Source organism: Pectinophora gossypiella, chromosome 8 (assembly GCF_024362695.1).
Source record: "Pectinophora gossypiella chromosome 8, ilPecGoss1.1, whole genome shotgun sequence".
Classification (NCBI taxonomy): Eukaryota; Metazoa; Arthropoda; class Insecta; order Lepidoptera; family Gelechiidae; genus Pectinophora; species Pectinophora gossypiella.
Genome location: NC_065411.1, coordinates 9,559,271 through 9,581,531, shown reverse-complemented (window position 1 = coordinate 9,581,531; position 22,261 = coordinate 9,559,271). Strand labels below are relative to the sequence as shown.

At 38.9% G+C, this 22,261-nt stretch overlaps 1 protein-coding gene across 6 annotated transcripts in view; it reads right to left on the bottom strand.

Annotated features, from left to right (window-relative positions):
- The window catches only part of LOC126368683 (transcription initiation factor TFIID subunit 1), a 28,934-nt gene that overhangs the window by 3,055 nt on the left and 3,618 nt on the right, over window positions 1-22,261 (bottom strand). For 3 of the 6 annotated variants that reach the window (XM_050012782.1, XM_050012783.1, XM_050012786.1), the window contains exons 6-34: window positions 21,330-21,507; window positions 20,318-20,500; window positions 19,381-19,523; window positions 18,480-18,721; window positions 17,917-18,076; window positions 17,287-17,521; window positions 16,662-16,847; window positions 16,011-16,183; window positions 15,624-15,744; window positions 14,928-15,085; window positions 13,896-14,091; window positions 13,333-13,596; window positions 12,668-12,801; window positions 12,148-12,316; window positions 11,492-11,603; window positions 10,680-10,879; window positions 9,895-9,979; window positions 9,184-9,314; window positions 8,902-8,979; window positions 7,291-7,479; window positions 6,689-6,928; window positions 5,963-6,107; window positions 5,373-5,503; window positions 4,145-4,307; window positions 3,596-3,738; window positions 2,842-3,034; window positions 2,203-2,262; window positions 1,218-1,310; window positions 96-238 (exon numbers count right to left, since the gene is read on the bottom strand). In XM_050012782.1, coding sequence (XP_049868739.1) covers window positions 96-238; window positions 1,218-1,310; window positions 2,203-2,262; window positions 2,842-3,034; window positions 3,596-3,738; window positions 4,145-4,307; window positions 5,373-5,503; window positions 5,963-6,107; window positions 6,689-6,928; window positions 7,291-7,479; window positions 8,902-8,979; window positions 9,184-9,314; window positions 9,895-9,979; window positions 10,680-10,879; window positions 11,492-11,603; window positions 12,148-12,316; window positions 12,668-12,801; window positions 13,333-13,596; window positions 13,896-14,091; window positions 14,928-15,085; window positions 15,624-15,744; window positions 16,011-16,183; window positions 16,662-16,847; window positions 17,287-17,521; window positions 17,917-18,076; window positions 18,480-18,721; window positions 19,381-19,523; window positions 20,318-20,500; window positions 21,330-21,507 — 4,648 coding nt within the window. The remainder of the gene's footprint in view (window positions 1-95; window positions 239-1,217; window positions 1,311-2,202; window positions 2,263-2,841; window positions 3,035-3,595; window positions 3,739-4,144; window positions 4,308-5,372; window positions 5,504-5,962; window positions 6,108-6,688; window positions 6,929-7,290; window positions 7,480-8,901; window positions 8,980-9,183; window positions 9,315-9,894; window positions 9,980-10,679; window positions 10,880-11,491; window positions 11,604-12,147; window positions 12,317-12,667; window positions 12,802-13,332; window positions 13,597-13,895; window positions 14,092-14,927; window positions 15,086-15,623; window positions 15,745-16,010; window positions 16,184-16,661; window positions 16,848-17,286; window positions 17,522-17,916; window positions 18,077-18,479; window positions 18,722-19,380; window positions 19,524-20,317; window positions 20,501-21,329; window positions 21,508-22,261) is intronic. The other 3 variants (XM_050012784.1, XM_050012785.1, XM_050012787.1) reach the window with 3 other exon arrangements.

The following is a 22,261-nucleotide window of genomic DNA, read 5'->3' as shown; positions in this document are numbered from 1 at the left end:
AGGTTAAACGAAGCAAAATATGCACAGCGCCATCTATATTGTTATTGAGGAACGTAGCCTGATAAGTTACTCATTGAAGTGTTCAAATGCTTTACCTTGACTATAGGCGGGTAAGTGTAATCCGTACTGTGGTCGAGGTCCACCAAGTCGTCCGAGGGCTGCGGCGGTTCATCTGGCACCTCACGTTTGATCAGGAACTCGGACGTGTCGAACGGTTGATCGCTTCCTCGCATGCCGTCTGTTACAAAAGACAAACGCAACCAGAATGAATATTCACCCGGCCGAATAGGCTACTTGCTAAGGAGTGAGCGAGAGAGAAGAGAGGATTGTGGAATGATAGGAAAATAAGGATCCTGACTACCCTCTTGTATGTTTGTGATAAGAATAATGACCCATAGGACTGGTACCTATTTTTACGTAATTATCCACTCTGAATCTATCGCAAAAGGTTTAAAAGGGAAAATGTACAAAATTATAAAACGTTTTAAATAAACAAGGATTAAAGAAATAAAATCGTTTCCTTCATACCCCATCCCACAATATTACTTTTTACTAAACGTCAAAATCCGAAATTACTATGTGATAAAATGTCGGTCTTATTTATTACGTGTTTTTTGTTATAAGGTAAAAAGAAAAAAGAAACAGTTTTTCGTTAGATTTAGATCTGTCTTAATTTAGTAATCAGGATTTCATAATCTATCTATCTTTGCGTCAAGGGAGCGTACAGCGAAATGTTTGGTTAATTCCCTCGAGTTATATTTTTTTTACGTTATATAATGGTAAAAGTTTTAAGGTGATGATGAATAGGAACAATCATAAGGATGTCTGTCTGCCGTCGTCTGTTTTTCCAACTCGTTATAATCTGGGAGTCTTCAAGGCTAGAGTGAATAGGCATTTTATTTTATTTTATTTATTTAGATAGGTATACCAACAGTACACATATTGTAAAGTTATAAAATGCTAGGTAAGCGTGATCCATCCTAAACCATATTGTCACTAAGCATCAGGTGAGATTGTGGTCAAACGCGAGCGTATTTTATTTAAAATAAAGGATAAAAATAAATAAGTTTCTACTTTTTTCCGCTTTTTACTTGAACTGGTAAGTGTTCTCGGATTTTCGAGAAATTTCTTGTGGGTTACTTATATGCGAAAGTCCCCCTTAAATATATTTTCAAATATGTTATTCATTCACATCGACTACCCTACTTTTGACTTACCAGGCTTTACAGAAAGTTGAACCATAGTAGCAGCAGCATCTTTGGTCTCAACCTCCTCCAGATCGGAACTTCCACTGTCCGAATATTGAAGATCTGCAAACAAATAAATAAATTATTCTTATGTACGAAATAAAGAACCATGGTAGCCCAGTTGGTAGAAAGCTTGCCTCTCACATTGAGGTCACTAGTTCGAATCCAGCACAGGCCTAAACTAATAAATTGTCGAATTTATTTCCGAATTCATGTTTGGATCATAAATGATTATCACGTGCTCAGCGGTGAAGGAAAACGTGAGGGAACCCACATTCCCGAGAAATGCATTTTCGGAGGTATGTGACCGAACCTGTATTGGGCTGGTTTTTCCTTCTCGGGTTGGAAGGTCAGACAGGCAGTCGCTTCTGTAAAAAGCCGGACCTGTCAAATCGTCAGGTTAGGTAAACGGACCCTTTGAAAACGGTATAATGGTAGGGGCATGATATTTGAAATAATAGTATCCACGACAAATGCTCGGAAATGATAGAAATCGCCTGCTTCAAGTTATATTGTCTGGCAAAATCTTGGGTCGCAGACGAGTGAGAAGGCTGAGGATGACATGGTTAGACAACATCAAGGAGTGGACGATGGTGGCAACCCTTAAAAGGGTTGTTCAGTATGGCCAAAGACAGGCTGATCGCCAAGCTCTAGTAATGAAGAAGGAAAATTGCGAAATATGTGCTCATCTCGAGAGGCCTTTGCTTACTTTAATGTGTACCGCATATAATTATTAGAGTGACATATCTCTTGTCTCTCGTACTAAGCTGTATATACCGTTAGAACAATAAAGACATCTCGTCTCTTTCGCGCTACGCGATGTACTAGATATCTGTCCTGCTGTAACTCTAATCATGATTGATAAGGGCATCATTGGAATGCGTGCGAATTAAATACCTACTGTATTCCTTCAGACTTTCACGATTTATAATTTAAAGAAAGAGTACAATATTACCGTCTTCCAAGCTGTTCTGGTCCTTTCTTGAGGGTCTGCCGCGTTTCCTTGGTGGGCCCCCTACGAAACAAGAAATAATGTGTTAGTAGGAGCATATAAAATCATCGGTCCCCAACCAACCCGCAGATTAGCGTGGTTAGAATATGCTCCATAAGGGGTATTGAGAGGAGGCCTGTGCCCAAAATTGGGATGTATGCCGGTTGTATATGTTATATTAGTTCAGCAAGGAAGTTAGGGCATTACGGACTATTAACAATAAATCAATTTACAATCAGCAGATTACAGGTGTATTTCCTCTCATCACCCTCGTCCGATTTTTCTGTCTCCTCCAACATCTGCTGGTGACTCAATACTATCCTTGGCACCAGGGTCGGTGTGATTATTGTCCTCGCAACTCTAACGAGTGAAGAAGATCATGTACTTACTATAAGCAGAGGCCCTGGAAGTGGAAAGCTTTTGCTTCCTCGGATGTCCGCGGCCGCGGTTCATCAGACGGCGGTGGCGGCGGTAACGCTTCTTCACCCTCGTATAATTATTCTGCCTATTCCAACACCTTCTGCTAGCGGCTCAATGCTATAGCTCGCTAACACCAGAGTCAGAGGTCGGTTATTGACCGAACGAAGAAGATCATGTACTTACCGTCAGCAGAAGCCCTGGAAGTGGAAGGCTTGTGCTTCCTCGGTCGTCCGCGGCCGCGCTTCTCATCAGATGGCGGTAGCGGCGGTGGCGGCGGTAACGGTTCTTCACCTTCGTCCGACTGTTCTGCTTCTTCTAACATCTTCTGCTGTACTTTGGCAATGTTCGCTTCTAACTGGCTTACGTGTTCGCCGAACTGTGTGGAACAATGTTGTGTATGTTACAAGAATAAATATAAAAACAATTGTTAGGCGAGCATTCCGGTGAAAGTGAAAGAGTGGTGTTGGTGGTGTGGTTATTCGTGATGAATTTCGGAATCGGATAGTACCTATTTACTCTATAGAAATAACTATATGGTCGAACTTCTAGCAACGTTGATATCAGCAGGAGATAGGCAAAGTAGGTGAATTGAATAACCGTCCGAGTCAGATTTGTTTCGATTTAAAATGATTCTCTTTGTGAGTTTCCCAAAGCACGCGAGTAAGTGCTATAAAAACAAAGATCATGATTCTCTTCTTCTATCGTATGGGTTGTGAGGTGGATTACTAACCCCATCAACCATGAATCATGACTTGAATAACGTTTACATCACGCAACAAAACAGCTTAGAAAGTCATTCTTTTTAATGATATTATCTGAAGAGGATCCTGTAAATGGTATGAACAGAGCGTCAAACTTCACTCAACAAGAGACTCAAGAGTCTTACATTTGGTAAATTAACAAAAGAATTTTGTTCGCATGTAATTTAAAATCTCACCTGTTCAAGGGCATCTTGCGTGACTTTCAAAATGGCTTCCGCCTGTCTTGTAAACTGCGAGTTAGGCCCGTTGTAGGCGCGGCAGTTTTCCACTAACAAGTTCACGTCACGAAGGAAATCTTCGCGGCTGTGGTATTTGTGGGCTGCAAACAAATATTCATATATTTATATCCCGTGTGAGTTAAATAGTCACCACGCGTCAAGGTACTTGTATACCAGCGAGGTAATTCGCAATTTTGTATTTGATATTAACTATATCTAAATAAATAAAAGGAAATTCAAATTTAGGAACACACCCCATGTTTTTCTTAGGACTTTGTATCAACGGTGGCTGCAAGTTGTTTTCTGATTACTTGTGGCTCTGCCTACCCCATTGGGGATTACGGGCGTGAGATTGTGCACGCATCCCTTCTTTTTAAAATCTCATCAACTCTTCAACAACAATTTTTGATTATGTGGACAAAATTGCATAAAAAATAATGTAGTAGAATACTTTCCACAACCGACTAGTTTTTACCATAACTAATCTAAAAACACCAAAATTCTTACCTTGAATTTTCTTGCCCATAGCTTCCATGTCAATTGGTCTCTTTATCACGTTGTAATAGTCCTTCACTTGTTTCTTGTTCACCGGTTTCAAGAACGGCCACGCTTCGGGCATGATTTTCAACTTTGTCGTCAATAGATTTTCTAAGATGAATGACAGCGCCACCTGGGATTAACAAATAAACCGGGTTTAAAACAACTCACCTTAGATCAAAATCCAAAACATAACATAGCATCACGGATGTACAGGACACCCGAAGGGGTAGGCAGAAGTGTATTGTACCCACTCCTCGCCAGCTATTTTTAACTAAAAAACAAAATCTATATAAATAAATGAATTGGTCTTAAGAACAGCCAAAGTATTAAAAACACAATCTATACACTAGATAGAGTTAGATAGAAAAGAATCGATCGACTGATACATCACTGTGCTCATAAACGTCACAACACGTTACGTACTTTGACATATCTAATTCTTACCGCGCATAGCTTTTTGGCGGGAAACGGGAACGGGACAGTTGCTTTCTTCATTAAATAATCTAAATAATTAATACGAAGTGGTGTTTTGTGGTTAACTATCGCATTAAGTTAGTCGGAAGACATTTGCGAGTGTTATTATATCGGAGTATTCAATAAACAAAGTGTATCTGCCTATTTTCGCTTCGTGCCAGGAAGCCGCTTCATAACTCGAAAGTTTATGCGGACTTTTGAGTTAATCCGTTTGGGGTTCGGAGTAGGAGTCTACTCCGAGGGTGGGAGCTTAGGTTTCATCATCATCACCTTTCATAATTTCATTAATCATCAAGAAAAAAAAATACGTAAGACATGGCTGTATGGGCATAGTTCCCTTTGCCATACCCTTCGGGGAAAACAAAAAAAAATAAATCTTACCGCGCATTTGATACAATTGTAAAATATTATCTTATTGAAATATAATCACTTAACTGGTCGTTCTATTTAATATTATTTACAATGAACCTAGCGAAAACGGGAGATAAATGTGTACCCTGCTACCAAGTAAATTTCAGTCTTCAGTATTAAGGTAGTGCAGTAACAGCAAGTGTTCACACACTGCAGAAGTGAGCGAGAGTGCATTATACTTTCATTCGCGATCTTACTCATTTGACTTTCTTTCACAGCTGTACTAGTCCCAATGCCGCGTTTATTTACTCACGTTGCTTTATTTATTCTGGTTGCCATAACGTAGAGTTGTTTGCAAGTTCTTTCTTACCTGATCATTGTCATCTAGCAATGGGTTGATCTGTTTCTCTAACTTCATGAGCTGTTCTTCCTTCTCCGCGAGTTTGTCGACGCATCGCTGCAGCATCCTTTGTGCTGCTACCGTCAAGCTGCTGTTCAGACCTGAAACAAGTAATACATATTACATACTTGTATGTGACACAAAGTGAACATTAATTGAATTATCTGACTTGGACGGAACTTCAATCCGCAGCCATTATACAAACAGATCCTCAACCTGTCTATGCGAAATTTTCATCAAGTTGCTACTTGTAGGTGGTACGTGGTTCCGATTTGTTTGTTAAATCTACAATAAGCTCCCAGAACGTTTGAATTTTCGTTTAAATAAGGAACCTCTAAGAATTTTGGACGTCCCATGATGCTTAACACAGGACAGGAGGATCTGAATAGTATACAAATCACACTTATTGCGGCTATTGTATCGCATAGAGGTACCAATATACTGATGGACGTACGTCTATTTATGTATATAGTTCTCCTTCGGTTATAGCTTATAGTAAGTACTCAGGACTAATGCAGCTTCCTAGTAAAAGAAAAATGATATTAAAAACTTTATTTTACCGTTGTAAAGAGTAGAATTCTCGACGATTTGGTTGACATCAGCGAGGAAGTCCTCACGGCTCTGGTAGCGCTTTTGACGCAAGTTGTCGCGAATTGTCTGCAGGTCCATCGGCCGCGACACTATACGGTAGTAGTCTGCCACCATCTGTTCAATAATAAACACCAGTTTTAAAGTTTTTATAAATGTTTTACATGGATGGATCCAAAGGTCCAAAGACCTGAAACGTCGCTAGTCTAAAGGTTCCAAAGACCCGAGAAAGCTGGGCCGCGTGAGGTAGAATAAGTCAAAAGTGTGAAGTGAGTGAAAGAAAAAATATGTTGTGCCGAGCACATCTAGAGTGGGAAGATGATAATGTTTTACTGATATTTTATTTTACATAAAATCTTCCAGGGTCTCTAGACTTTATTTATTAACAATTTAATAATTTACAGACTATTTTCAAGATTATTACAACGACAATTTAACTTTTATAAATTGGGATTATTTGAGTAATTTATCAATCATCACCATCATATTTTATCGACATTACTAGGCCACATTCTGTACTAACTAACAAGTTAATGTAGTATGCATTGCTTCTTTGCATTCACTCACATTTGGATGAATAGGGAAAAGAACAGCTGGATGTACAGCTGGATTTGGTTCAGAACGATCTTCTAGAAGAGGCGATTGTATGACAGTCTTTCTGTCAGTCGTTTGACAAAACAGTCGCAGGATTTACTCACCTTGGGGTTAACAGGGAACAAGAACGGCTGTACGTCAGGGAGATGACGTATATGGTTTAGAACATCTTCTAGAAGAGATGATAGGGTGACCAGGGGGTCAGTGCGTCGTCTCTCTGCTGGTCGTTTCACTAAGTAGTCACAGGATTCGCTCGCCGTGCCTCGACGCTTGTTACGCCCGGCGGCCCTGTACTCGCCACGTCGACCGCCGCTGCCGCGACGTTTCATGTCTTCTGCCGATTGCTGCGAGGAAGAAGTTTGTATTGTTGTTTGATTAAGGAGTTTCTTAAGATTATATTTATTTTTAATTTTTTAAGTCTTACATCCATTTACGTCTTTTACTATGAAATATGAATGTGATAAAATAAGTTAGTTACCTTAATAATTTAAAATTTTAAAGCTATAATTATTATATTCACTCTTTCCGTAATATAAGACTGATGTATAAGTAAATAATTACTTGGCAAAAATGTTTACAGAACATATTTCAGAATCTCTTAACCTCGTAAAGCCCGGATTTCCAGACACAACAGTTAAACAATGGGGTTTGGATATTAAAAGGCATTGAGTATATTTAAAAAGTTACTAAAATAACGGAGACTAACCTTGATAAGCTTCGAAGGCAGAGTAAGTTTGGTCCCATCAACGTATCCCAAGTCGTCTTCATCGGCCGGTTCCGGGGGAGGCTCAATATCAGGTTCCGGCGGCGATATAGGGCCACCTCCCATAGACCCAGTGTACAGAGGACACGCCTTGTTGGTCCGCATGTGCCCCACTTGCCCGCACGCGCCGCACTGTGACCGCATGCGAGAATTAATATGACGTAGTACCGACGCCACGACCGGCGGACAGGCACACACACAAGTAGATAATACAGACGCTACGCTTCAGTGGGCTTATAAGTTGTGAGAAAGGATTTTCTTACGTAATAATACGATTTATCGCTATTTTACGCCATATTATATCCTATCGCTGTACTCACATTATATGCTCTAGAAAATAATCGCAATTTGAATGCGCGATTTAAATGTGTTAAAGCACTGCGCTTCTTAAATTTCACTTCCTCAGTCCTTAATCCCACTGCAGATAACATACTCAATTCCAATAGAATTTCTTAATATGTTGTACTTAAAGTCCGTTTTACAATGCACTGTGAGCGGGACGACGTCCATTAGCAACGGCAAACTACAAGGAGGTAGGTAGGTACACATGTATTCTATGAAAGAACTTTCAAGTAGTTTAACAGATGTGTACCTATCAAACAATGTTTTTTATTGTCTTTGTGAGTCGTTTCGCAATTACTATAATTACTATTACTATCTAACTCAAAATTATACTTCTTCCTACGGTAAATTAAACTACTCATTCAGAACTTTACAATCAACAATAACATGGCACAATTTTATTGTTTTATTATTCACAAAAGGCGGTCCATGTTGGGAGACATCATTTAACCAGTTACCAAGGGGTGATTATAACAAGTCAAATACTCAAGACAATTCTATTGGAACAGAATAATACGTATTTCAAGGAACTAAAGCAATAGATCAACATAACACCTCTAAATGTTAGAGGTGTCGATTCAACCACAAAAACAATTTTGAATACTCAATTTTGTAAGATAAATCCAATCCAATTTTATCGCCAAAAGTTCTTTTAGAAACCAAATCTAACTACTTATCCCTTTGTAAAAACAACAGGAGTGGTGGGAATTTCCGTTTGAAGGAGAATAATGGTAAACGCACTCTATAACAACTCCACACCCGACTCGACTCAAGGTAAATAATTCTTCGTATCGAGTCGATGAAAATCGTGGTTAGCCATTCGCTTGCTCATGTAAGGGCTCGTCATTTTAGATAAATCATTGAAATTGTAGCTTTATATCGTGTCTACTACATTATGAATTTCAAATTACTTATAATCCAGACATATGTCTGGACGTGTCGATCACGCGACTGTATTGTACCATTTATACGATATAACGCTCAGAGTTCAATGGTTTATTTTGAGTGGACTCTGTGTGAAGTTGATAAGTGAGATAACCATAAAGAAGTGTTCAAAGAAATTGAATGGTAGGGGAAATTGAGTGTGAACCTTCACCGCCGACGGCCCAGTGCTCTGAAAAGCCCGTCGCCAGTCGTGACGCCAGCTAGGCACCAAGTGACAAAAAAAGACGATACAAAATCTATAAATTTACATCAAGACATTATACATACGGCGTATGATCGTGGTACTTTGCTACCGCCCTGAATTAAACTAGAGTTTTGGCCGATAGCATTTCTGTATTGTCCGTACTGTTAAAAGAAATAATGTTAAATCAACAAAAAAACAAAGTTACTTCAACCCTATGTTAAGCCTACACGGATATTATCGGGATTCACCAGAACCTAGAAATTAATTGGTAAGTAAAATTAAAATTGTGGGGATTATTGTAAATGGGGTAGATTAAGATATTAAAATGTACATCGGGATATTTTGTTTGTTGATTGGGGTGTTACCTTGAGCTTGAGGTCTGGTTTTAGTTTGGCGCGTCGACGGGACGGTGTATGTTCGCCCGGTTCTTGTTTGATCTGTCCAAGAGGTATTAGCCCAGGCGACGGAGAGATTAAGTCTATCGTCGAGCTTAGAGCTGTAAAACAATATTATTTTAAGAAATATATTCGTCTTACTATAAAGTCGTGTGATATGTATATGTAAAGAAAATAAACTTTTAATGCGTTTTCATAAGAATTCGATTCGTGCGTACCTATACTAAGGAACAAGCACGAACAAATCTAACCTTGTAAGTACTAAAAGAGTACGCACATCGTACACGTGCGATACCGTCAAAGAATACGTGTAATGTAAACCAAAGCAATACAAAAACCCATGTAGGATGCGACCGGCCTAATCGTTTATTCAGGTTTTGGCGACAAGGATGTGGCAGCACATCCAAAAGATGTGTTCGGGGTACCGAACTGAGCATAGTACCCCGCTAGCCAAAAGTTGGTAGTGTGACTAGGGATCGACGATCCAACGGTGTTATGTTGGAAGTTGTATGTATGCGTCTTGCTGTGTAAACTTCGATATCGCGTTTCAAGACTGCTTGAAGACTGCATTATTGAATGTGGCGCCATCTGTTGTATGTGGGCGGAACTAGCTGGCCAACTAGTTGGGTTCGCCACAAAGTTAAGTAATTCTTGAATAAAGAATATTTGTAAAATACTCACATTCGCCTGGGAACGACGCGGGCACAGTGACATTTCCAGCCAGTCTTTCCCTTTCCTGGTTTCTTCTGATACGTCTCAATTGTTCCTATAAGTTATAAGTCTAAAGTTGTAAATATAGTCTAAAATAGTAAATAAAGTCTAAAGTTGAATATAGTTCCTAGAAATATATTCAACTTTAGACTTTATTATCATGGCTAAAGCTGCGCGTTCACTTGAGCGGATTCAGAGCGAACAGAGCGTCTGAACTTCTTGCTCTGAATTGATTTCTATAGAAGTCCATGTCAGACGTTTCTAACAATAAGTTACTTGACTTCTTTTTCTTTTCGTCAATCTTGTCACGTGAATATGCTGCAGATATCTCTGCAATCCGTTTTTCAATATCTCATCTAACGCCGGAGATATTAATAGTGAAAGTTAGCGGTGGAGGAATGATCCGTCTCGTTTTAGCAAAAGATGAAGAAGAAACTTGATGGTACCTTGTGTGACATAGTGTCAATTCATTCTTGCTCCCTGATTTCGAATGGCTCTATTTGAATTATTAACGAATTTCGATTTCATATTTTTAATGAACTTTAATGACAATCGTATATTTTTTATACTTATGTAGGGTAGTTATACCCTATTCATTGTTGTCCGTAAAAGCTGTCGCTCCGTAGGAATTTCGGTCAAGTAGAAGCCTAATTTAGTACGTCCTTGACATGGACACAATTACCTTTAAGTTTCATAATAACATGAAATTAATTAATGATTTTCAATTAACAACTAAAGTAGTAAAGGGGACTGACCTGGATTCGCCTTTTTTCTCTCTTCATCTCTTCCTTCTGTGTTTCATCCATGGTAGCGAACTGTCGAATGAAGGCTTCATCCTTCGTCTGTCGTATCTTAGTATATGCTTCTATTACGGCTGGTTTACGTACTAATTCGACGCGAGTGTACCGTTGACCAGATGCGTTGCGGAATGTACGCACTATGCGGAGTACTCGCCCTAGGAAATTTTGTATTTTTAGGGAAAGTAGTGTTTTGCCTAAAAACATCTTTCTAATGATCCGGTTCCTGCAGTGCAGACACATCCTAATTTCAATTTAAGTTGTACCTGTCATTTACTTATCCGCCGAAAAGGAAAAGGACGGATAATACGACTTTTAATTTTAAAATGAATGAACAACTCGGGCGAATAAAATCATAATAATATAGGCATACTTAATTCTGTTGGGTTAATGTCCAATATTAAATTTTGAAAGGGCCTTTTAAATTTCTGCCTAAAATTGACGTATGTTCCATAACATTTATGCCTGTCGATTACCCGTCCCTTTCTTTTTCAGCGGATAAGAAAATGACAGGTATAACTTAAAATTATATTAGATGGTGTGTACAGGAATCGGCACAAATATCTTTACATGAGCCTTGTCAAGGGGGCTTTGGATGCCTCATAATAACCCTGATGCCAGGGTTGGTGTGGTCGGCCACAAGCCACACATCAAATGTCTAGCATAGCCAGGTAAGGAAAAGAGAAACATTCCAACAGGATATCTGCAGATGACATAAGTCCTTACAGACCTATTTTGATGACCAGTACTTATAATGACATTGAACTAACCTTGATTAGAAGTCTGTTGATCAGCCTGGTTGATTTGCGGTTTCTTCTCATTTTGTCCGAGAATCATTTTCCTGAGTTCCGCTCTTTCTGCCTCTTCTCTCTCCATTGACAACTGTAATCAATGTCCAAGGTCAGAGAAGAAATAGTGTGAATTCGATATTGAGAATGGACATTTCAGAGTACTTTTCGCTTTGATATCAAGAGAATCTTAACTCCAGAATCGATACTAAAGCCAAATATTCCTGCGGATTTAATATATCATGATGTGAGCATGTATTACTACTGGTTTACTTTTTACGATCATATTGTTACAACAATAAAATAAAGTACATTAAAGATCATTTTACCCCACTAAAGTCGAAGATGTAGGTATACGAATCGCTAGGCTTAAGTGGACAAGGGCAGAACACTTGGCAAGACGGGAAAACAACAGATGGACTAAGGCTGTTACTGAATGGTGGCCAAGGGATAGTATGCGATATCGAGGTATACCACCAACCCGCGGTGGTCGGATGACATTGTGTGAGGTACGCTGGAGAGCAATGGATGAGACTTGCACAGGAGCGGAAAGGGAAAGGGAAGCGGATGACGTGAAAGAGAGGCCTATACCCAGGAGTGGGTGGTTACAGGCCGAGTAGATAGATCATTTTACTAACCTGCTCGGTAGTTTTCTTATTAGCGAGCATATTCTCGATGTTTTTGGCCATCTCGTCAATATCAGACTCTTCACTAGCCGAACTCTCAGCCTCGTCTGTACTTAGCACTTCTGTGCTTTGCAGTACACGGTTTTGCAACTCGAATATACGTTGGCATTCTTCTTTGTACCTAAATTATGGAATATGAATAAAATAAGATAATAGTGCCCATTCGGGTGGACACAAACTTAAACTAATTCTAGTTTGACAGCTCTTAAATTAGTGCCGTCCTTTACTAACAATACGTGCATGAAAGAGATAGACTTAGCTTTAGTCCTGTTAAATTGTTAAAATTAAGGTGGTGGTTGCCCGAATCCGTGAGACCCGTTGTAGCCCAGTTGGTAGAACGCTTGCTCTCACTTTGAGGTCGCAGTTCGGACCTAACCTGTATTGAGCTGGTTTTCCCTTCGCGGGTTGGAGGGTCAGACAGGCAATCGCTTCTGTAAAAACCGGACCTGTCAAATCTATTTTTTATCTTTACCTTTCCTGATGTTCAGCAATGGAGAATCTGTTTCCTCGTGAAAACTTCGTCATGCCCTCTTCTCCAGCTTTGGCCTTCTCCGTAGACAATGTTCTGACGACGTCAATAACTTCCCAACGTGATAGCTTCTTGATCTGTGAGGACAAATATTTTATGTTTTTAAAATGGACAAATTTGTTTTGTAGAATATTCGAAAGGCTTAAGGAGCAAACGGGTGACACACAGGACCACATAGTGACTTCAATAACATAATGTAGTAACATTATACTCGTACGAGAGATGGACTGGTCACCTTTCACCGTATTAAGAAATCGCACCAAGAGTGGTCGCAAGTTGTCTTCTGATTACTGGAGGCTCCTTACTTACAAACTGAATTTTTTTTTGTATGTTTTAATACTGCTCCATTTAATAGGCTTTTAGAAACATCCTATAAAAAGTACTCTTAATATGGGCAAAAAAACGAAAAATTAAAAAATTAGAAAGAAAGAAATAGTGATAAATTAATTATTTCGGATGTAAGGTACAAAATGGACCATATCCCCTGAACCGTAGATAATCGCTGTATGCATGGGGGTATTTCTGGTAGCTAATGAGCCCCTCTATCTAGTTTTTCATTTTGAACGTGAACTTCTGGGCCACCCTGTATAACAGAAAATAAGTCTCACCTCCTCCTCTGGCACACCAAACTTCCTCAGCAGGGCCTTAGCGTTATTCAAACTCAGTCTTCTCAAGTCAGCGTCGGTTCCCGTGACAGTTCTTTTAGGTTGCTGCTCCTCATTGGGTTGCTGGGTAGGTTTATTAGGAACCCGTACGTAGGAGAAGCCTTCACCGCAACCTGTGGGGTCAGCTGGCCCCGTCAGTTGAAGTAGACACTTCCCGCGCATAGCCTGGATGTAGGCTCGCGTTGTGTTCCAAGGGGCTACTTTAACCTAGGATTAAATAAATGTATGAGAAGCTAAAAAATAATAAGGGTCATATAGAAAATGGGATGAAAGGTAGGCCATTCAGTGGTATACGTGTTGTAACAATATATATATTACACTGATTAGTGACGAAATCTAAAAAACTACAAATGCTCTCAAATTTTGCATGGGATTCCTTGTAGGACGTAGTTACGGTCATGAGCATTAATTTGTTAAATACCACACATACCTACTGAATATAAAAAGTGCCTTATTTCTTTCGAGAATTCATTGTAAACATCACCTTCACCGCAGCCTATACATACCTCGTCGTCCATTTTCAATTGCATTTCTTCATCATCATCCTCCTGCGGTGTGAAGATGAACTTCTCACCATAACCCGCGTCTTTCAACCTTTGTTCTGCAGCCGCCATACTGAAGTAGGCACAACACTGCTCCGGAGATACCATTGCACGGATCTCTTCTTCGGATGGTAGACGGAATTCCGGCTTTATCACCCACCTTTGGTGAAAAATAATTTTATATTGAAAATTGATCTGTACTATAGTCTGACTGCGAGTGCTATACGGCGCTTGTCGCTCCCGCAGGGGCGACGCAGCTCATTTCACTCTATCTGTCTCTATCGTTCGCAATAACTACAAATCGTTCTATCTCTGTCTGTCGAGGGCATTATTTAAACTCGTGCTTTCCCTTTCCCTCCACCCGTACTTCTGTCGTCATTCAAGGCGCGGTACAGCGCTCGCGGTCAAACTATATTTAGTGCATGCAATGGTTATGCATGCTTCTTGTATTTTTATTACCTAGACGACTTTTCCTATGCTTTTATCCTTTTCTATCACTCAGAACCGTCATTTGCTAGAGCGAGAATCGACAAGGCGATCGGAATGCGGTCACACTCCCGCTCTTTATCTCCCTCTAGCAAATGACGGTTTGGAGAAACAGAAAAGGATAGAAACATAGGATATTGCGATGCGGTGCGGCTCCAGTTCTAGAGCTCTAGAATCGATTGATAACGCGTGTACCAATAACTTCTTCAAAAGTATAAATATAATAAAAATAATTTATTGATGAAGAATGTTGATATCAGCGAAGTAACCCAAAATGAATGCGTATGTGAAATCTACCAACCCGCCTTGGAGCAACGGTGTCGAGTGTGCCTCATTCCTCCTCCGGTTAAAGCTTGTAGATAGTTTATAGTTAAATACAGCATTTGCATCTCTTTACAGACACAATATTAAGCCAGGAAAAAATCAAATAATGAAGCGAACCAAATGAATCAAATTATCGAAATCAATTAAAGGTGATGCTGAAATAAAACAAAAGTGCATTGTTCTTACCAGTTGGAGTCCAAGCCAGTACGTTTGAAATCAGCACACAATTTCAACCGCTTTCTAATGGAACTCTCCGAATGTGAAGGGAACGCTCGCTTTATGTCGTCCATCTTGATACGTCGCGGATTGTCGCGGGATTTCCAGAACAATCTATAGATGTAAACCTGCCAAAACATGTACATTTTTAATCTCTCTGAATAAAATACATTAAATTTCGTTTATATTCCACAACGTGTAGTTGTGATTTCGAATCAAAATTTAGAAAAAGTTCTGCTAAGCCTAGTAAAATGAACTAAATAGATATTGGTGCTCCAGCAGACATTGGGTTAAAAGGTATATCTAATGAAATATAAAATTAGGAGGTGTCTGCAGGACACAGCACCACTTACAGACCTAATAAAATGATAAATCAATGTTCTACTGTTATCTGTTAACCCAATTTCTTTCCCATCATAAACTGTTAAATAAATGGATATACATTTTGTTGGAGCGCCTGTCGTCTTGTGCGGAGCAAATCATTGTTTAATTGATATTACTTTGCCCGCAGGCGCTTTTTTCTTTCTATGTGCTTGGACGTGGTTCAACCCTCACAATAAATCAGTCATCAAAATGTGCAAGTCTTATTTATTTTATGAAAACCTCCTGGATTACTCATCAGGCGCCAATACCAATTTAAATCTACGTTAATCACAACACACTTACCTGTAGGAAGTCCCTCACAAAGTTATTGGCTCTCTTAGAATTGGGACCTGGTACTTCATAGAGGGGACATTCTTGCCCAGCAACGAATAACGCGTCTACCTCGCGAACATAGTACGCTTGCCTGAAAAAAGAAAAAGATAAAATTTTGTAAATAAAGTATTCAGTCAGCCCCAATAGTTCAGCTAGGAATATACTGTTTCTGAAGTTGGAAATATACACGAAACCATCGACTTAGTTTTAAGTTAATTTGACAGGACGAAAACTAGGTCTATCTCTTTCTTGTACTTATTGTAAGTGAAGGACGGGACTAACCTAAGAGCTGTCAAACTAAAATTAGGTTAAGTTTGTGTCCGCCCGAGTAGACACCCATAGTTTGGTGTGTCTTACCTAGTCCTGATAATAAGGAAGTCGGTCTGCGGCAGTGTGTGTTCATATATCGGTGCTCGGTACATGTTGTTCTCTACTACTGGTTGCGTGGCTCCAGGCGGTAGGATCCCGAGGAAAGGTGACGTATGCGCGTACGCTATCTCGCCATACTTCAGCGGCTTTGGACCGGTATCCTGGGAAAGTAATTGTATATTATTATTTATTGTATTTTTAAAAACAAAACATTGAATAAAAAACGTTTACAGTTGTTGTAATATAATTAATTTTTAAATAAATGTAGTAGTGTGGTAATAACAAAGCAGACATTTTTAAAACATTTCTTCGAAAAATTAATATTTTCTTTTTGCACAAAATAAAGATTATTATTGTAAAATATGTTTGCTTTTGACAACAATGTCATCCTGAAAATGCGGTTTAAGGTGGTAAATATTTTTAGACCACGATGACGGGGGAGGGATGAGCTGAACGCCTTCCGGCACACCTGGCAGAACGATGCCCAAAACAAGGAAAGTTGGAAAGAAAAGGGGAGGCCTTTGCCCAGCAATGGGTACATTAATTAGGCTACAGAAAAAAAAACACTCTATTCATTGCAATTCATAAACGTCCTAACAGTATAAAATCCGTAATATAAAATCACAAATGATAACTCACATTAGTAGCAGTCCGTTTGTAATAATTCTTAATCTTGGTACACATTCCAACTTGGCTGATGAGAGGCGGATGTTCCTCACAGAACTCCACTAGGATCACTTCTCCATCTCTTCCACTCAGGTCTTCTGGAGTACGCATGAAGAAGACATCTCCACCACCTGACGCTAGACGCTCTGCTTCGCGTTGCTATTGACCAAGACATTGGGTATATTTAAGTACAACTACACATACACAGAAGGTATTCATCGTTCAAGATAAATTATTTCTCATTCATCATACAAAAAATATATTATATTAATATCCTATTCATTGATATAAAGCTTGTTGGTATTAAGTAAATAGTCCAAACTTAAACTTTCTCTTCTGAACAACCCTCTCAAAACTTTACATTAGCCTATAACTCGTCAGAATTAAGTTGACAGCACAAGTCAAACGGGTTGAATAATAGCGAGATGCCTATATGATTCGCCCGGGATTTTCATTCTTTTTAAAATAAACAGCTGTCAATCATCCGTCGCTTTCCTGTTCGGTGGATAAGAAAATGACAGGTATAACTTTAAATAAAATTAGGTGTCTGCAGGAATCAGGGCTATCTAATATCTCCAAATGCCTCAAAACTCTTTACCTTTGCCTTCTTCCTAATATGCTTCAAAAGGGGCTGCACGGGATGAGGACCGGGGGCCGCTAGCGGGCCATAAGACAGCTTCCTCATCGCCGGACGGTGGAAAGCCCTTAACCTCGCGGGACCCATGTGAGTTTGTATGAACGGAGCCCTGAGCTCTACCACCGGAGTACTGTGTTGTATGAGCTGACCACCACCGACTTTTAGACGAGGATTCTGGGACTTCGGTTGGTAGTACCTGGGAAATACATTTGTTGAATTGTTGATTAAGTTTGTGTTGCAAGTTAACAGGGACTGTAGCATTTTATAATACTATTACGTATAGACATTTATTGTAACTGTCATCATTATATGTTTAAAACTGAGTCTTACTAGACATAATGTAAAAAAATCCAGCTGCTTGTCTTCCTGGGCATGTCGTAAAAACCGACTGAAGGATTATTGCGATTATGTAGGCGAAGGGCTGAACACATATCGTTATACATTCGTACCATTCGAGAAGGCTTAAAAAGGCCACATTGAAGCGATTTATCTAGAAATAAATATTGCAATTCGACATAATGTTAAATAGCAGTATTTATTTCCTATAAAAGAGGTTACAAGCTGTCTTCTTGATTACTTATAGCCACTTACACATCATTAGAAATGTTGAAGGGATCTCTGTCTGGTGATTTGGGCGGCGGAGGCGGCGCGTCTTCTTGCAACACGTTGATGACACCAGCTTTCCCGAGCAATATCTTTGACTTCTTCACGTGAGGATGAGGTATCTTCACTTTGGGTGCTGGACCTCTTTCTGTTAAGGGAAAATCGAAGCTTTTTTAAAACATAAATGATATACACGGCGAATCTGCCATTGTCTGTTTTTCTGGCAACTTTAATCGTGCAAAGGACAAGGCATTTGACTTAGGTTCAATATATTTTTCCAAAAAATAGTTATTGAGTTCTAAAAAAATAGAGGACGCTACTTTGTATCTACGTTCTGAAAGAACCATTCCTATCAGTATCCACCCTTCCCGTCTTCCCTACATTAGGTGGTTAATTGCTTACCTAAGGAAATTCCTGATTCTTTCTGTGACTAAAAGCTGGTTACATCTATGGTTCCGCGTGTTTGAATCAAGCGCCTTTAAAGCTTGAAGTCCGTACGACGCGTAATCAAGATCACAAGAACAACAATAAAATTAAGAATATCCAAATACCTCTTGTAATCTTCGACGGATCAACATCATCAGGAATACCCAGTATAATGTTCTCATCATTGGGATCTAGCGTCAATATCTTCGGTTTGGGTATCTGCTTCATGTTCTCTGCGTCCCATATAACTTCATCCTCCCAAGTACCGTAGACCAACTCTTCGTTTTCCACTGGAAATATGCTGTACCACGTGTTGTCTTCGCCGTCATTTGTTGAGGATCCCGGGGTCGCAGTTGCTGTTGCTGCTCTGTGAACAAATTGTACGGAACTTATTAGTTACGACCTGCTCTGACGTAAGGAGCCACTTGTCCTAAGGCCGATCACGCGACGTATGAACATCCCAATTTCAAAGTACTATAAGAATGCGCTTACTGGTTGCGAGTTCTTCGAAATGTGCGTATTAAAACGCATCAAAGTGAAACCGGCCCAACATTCTCCTAATAGGTAAAATACTTATATTGGTACACTCATGGTATAATAAAACCAGGCATCTAAATGCTCAATCCTATGAAAATCCGCCGTTTGATAAGTGGTGTCTCCGACATTCTAGGTACTTAATTTTATTATTGAAAATCATGCGTAATTACTAACGTACTTAATTACTGTCACTTGTCACATTATTAGTCGTAGGTATTTTTTACAAAATGGCAACGAAGGGTGGGATGACGTCAGTTCGGCTAACCTTGTTTTGTTATACCTCGGGTACACTGACGGTATGTAAGAAGCAGATCTTGACAGTTACCAAGAGAATTTGGAAAGAGCTTGCAGGGCCGTACCATATGGAGATGGACTCATCCGGCTGCATGAGCAGCTTGAGTAGAACCTAGGGGATGTAAAGTGTAAGTATACGCCGACTCACGTAGGCTAAATAAATAGATTCAAATACAACCAGGTTACAATACTTACGCGGAAGGTTTCGGCTGTAAAGGCGTGGTGGGTTGCGGTCGTGGATGAGAGAACTGCTGCGCTGTTCGACTGACAGAAGTAGGCACCCATCCAGCAGCGTTGCTCTTACTGTTCAGACGAGCTAGCACCTGACAATTTTGATACTTCTGTTCAGTTATAGGTGTTTTCTTTGACATGATAGAGCGAGGAGAGATGCAACATTATGCCTATTAAAAAAAGAACACACATGACATAACATCACACCTGTATTCCCGAAGAGGTAAAAAGAGGTGTACAGTATAATGCACTTGCAGAAGCAGAAGCGAGAGCTCCACTTATGTTTAAGTCCCAAGTAATAGGAAGCGAGCCTATTGTAATTAACTGGCCACGATGACGAATAAGGATAAAAAGAACACTCGACAGTAGCGACATCTGGTCGAGTGTTCTTAAATTTTGACAGTTCCCCATACTATTTCAGTAAACAAACATATTTTTTTTGGTTATATTTTTAAACTATAACTCTTTGCACAACGTTTAACTGCACAGTCATATTGTTATATTTATATCCTAAAAATCGGAAAGAAAAAAGCTTAGAAAAATTTATTTTCAATCAAATCTGCCTTTTTGAAACTGATGGCTTTTCTTTCTCGTAACTTATACACATAAACAAATATATATTATATAAATATAATTGTTGCTTGATATTTGGATATGTATAGAATTATGTTGCTATCTATATTGCTTCACTTTATTTTGCCTGGGTGTAATAACAAGGGTCATCAATTATACCCAAAAACAAAGATAAAATATGCATATGTCTGTTATTCATGAAATTACAAGGTCAAACGAAGGCAAATCTGTACAACGCCATCTATATTTGTAATGGGGAACGTAATCTGTGTGGTGCTGTGTTTACACTTTTACAGAATATCAAATATGACAAGGAATCGATTGGTACCTTATGTTTGATTTCGCTGCCGTCCCATATAACATCATCTTCCCATTGCAACTGTGACACCATGAGGAAGGAGTCCTCAGGGAATCCGCTATCAGGACTATCTGGTTTCGGCTCCTCAGAAGTAGCTTCTTCGGGTTCTTTCGGTTTTTCTTCCCTTTCAGGTTGTCTTTCGGGTGATGGCGCCTGAAAAGATACATAAATGTAATTTAAATAAATGCAAATTTCTAGAATATTGTTGAGCAATACAATAATAGTAGTGTTGCTATAGTGAAAAATGGACATAAAATACAGAATAGGCGTAGGCGGATGAGACGTCGGTCATGTAAAAATTTACATACAAAGTTTAACCATATTATTTACTGACTTTTGAATTTTGAAATGTGTTTATTTATTTATTTATTTATTATAGGTTATCAACATGATAATCAACAATACATGTTTTGACACATTAGCATATATAAATTCGTAATTGATACCACAATTAAAGATAACGACAACATTCATAAACTCCTGGTTGCAACTTAACAATTTGGTTTTACACAAAGTATTATACGATTTTTAACACTCTTGAAACTAAATATTTAAAGAAACTAAGATAACATAATATTTTTTAGTAAAGACAAACTAAAGTTTAACTAAAATTAACCCCTTTGAGCGCACTTGTCCAAAATGTTTTCTTAAAATGCTTGCTTGTGTAAAATGTTTTCTTAGAGAACCGCCAAACAAACTCATGAATTATATAAATACTGATATGAGATAAGTCGAGCAGCGTGTATATAGGCTTTGTTATGTTACGGGTATATCATAAATGTATATATCTCTTTATGTTGCGTTTATGTAACTTAAAGCATATTGCATTATATATCAACAAATTAACTAAGAACTAATTGCTTGTAACTTAGGAGATCTATCCTTGTTGTTCCTATTAAAGTTAATTTTAGATATAGGCACTATAATATTACGCGATATTAGTATCCTTCTCGAAATAAAAAGGTACTTGTCTCAAACATACCTTAAGTTTAAAGCCATAGTCGAACCCGTCTCCAGTCTCAGGCACGTTGAGCATGTCGTACCAAACCTGCGCGGGACCAAACCGCCAATGCGCCGGAGTGGGTCTCTGGGATTTATCACCCGACCCTGAATTGGCATTGTTGTAATCAGAGTTCAAGTGTTGATTCTCTTCCATGGGTCTGTGAAGAGAAAAAAAAGCAAATACCTACATAGTTCTTTCTATAGGGGTGTAGTATTTCTTTTTCAATTATTATTATAAACCTTTATTCAGATGTGGAGCAGCGTGGTGGAGTATGCATGTATGAGGGAGTGAGCAGAGTGCATGTATATATAGGATGCTGCTTACTTGTTCTGTATTGAGGCGAAGTAATCACAATTCACACACACACACACACGCACACGCTCACAATTTTAAAATTTTTGTCTTATGTATCCTCAAATCTCATCTCTGCTAATTTGTGTTATATAAACATAAAATAAGTAGCTATAGACACTAATCATCCGAGGGGGGAGCCTCGGGTTCTGTACTACAAGCTAACGCTTCTCACAGACCCCAGTCTCTCTCACCAACCACTGTATCATAATCTTGTTTTATTGTTAATTACCAATTATCGTGTTGATGTGAGAGTAATAAACATATTATTATTATTATTACTTTAACTGTTTATTGCAATCAATCGTACAAAGACCAACAACTGGCACAAGTAAATAATATCCAATAACTCGCAATTATTATCGAACGGCGGTAGGCGTAAGACTGATGCGGCGAATCGCTGGCCGCGATGGCGCATACAATATGTTACGGTTCACGTACAAATGACAATGTTGCAGTTACACTCAAGTAAATGATAATTTGTATACAATACTATAGGTAAATATATTATATTATGTTTTTTATTATTCAAATTATTTTAAATTTTATTAATTTTATTA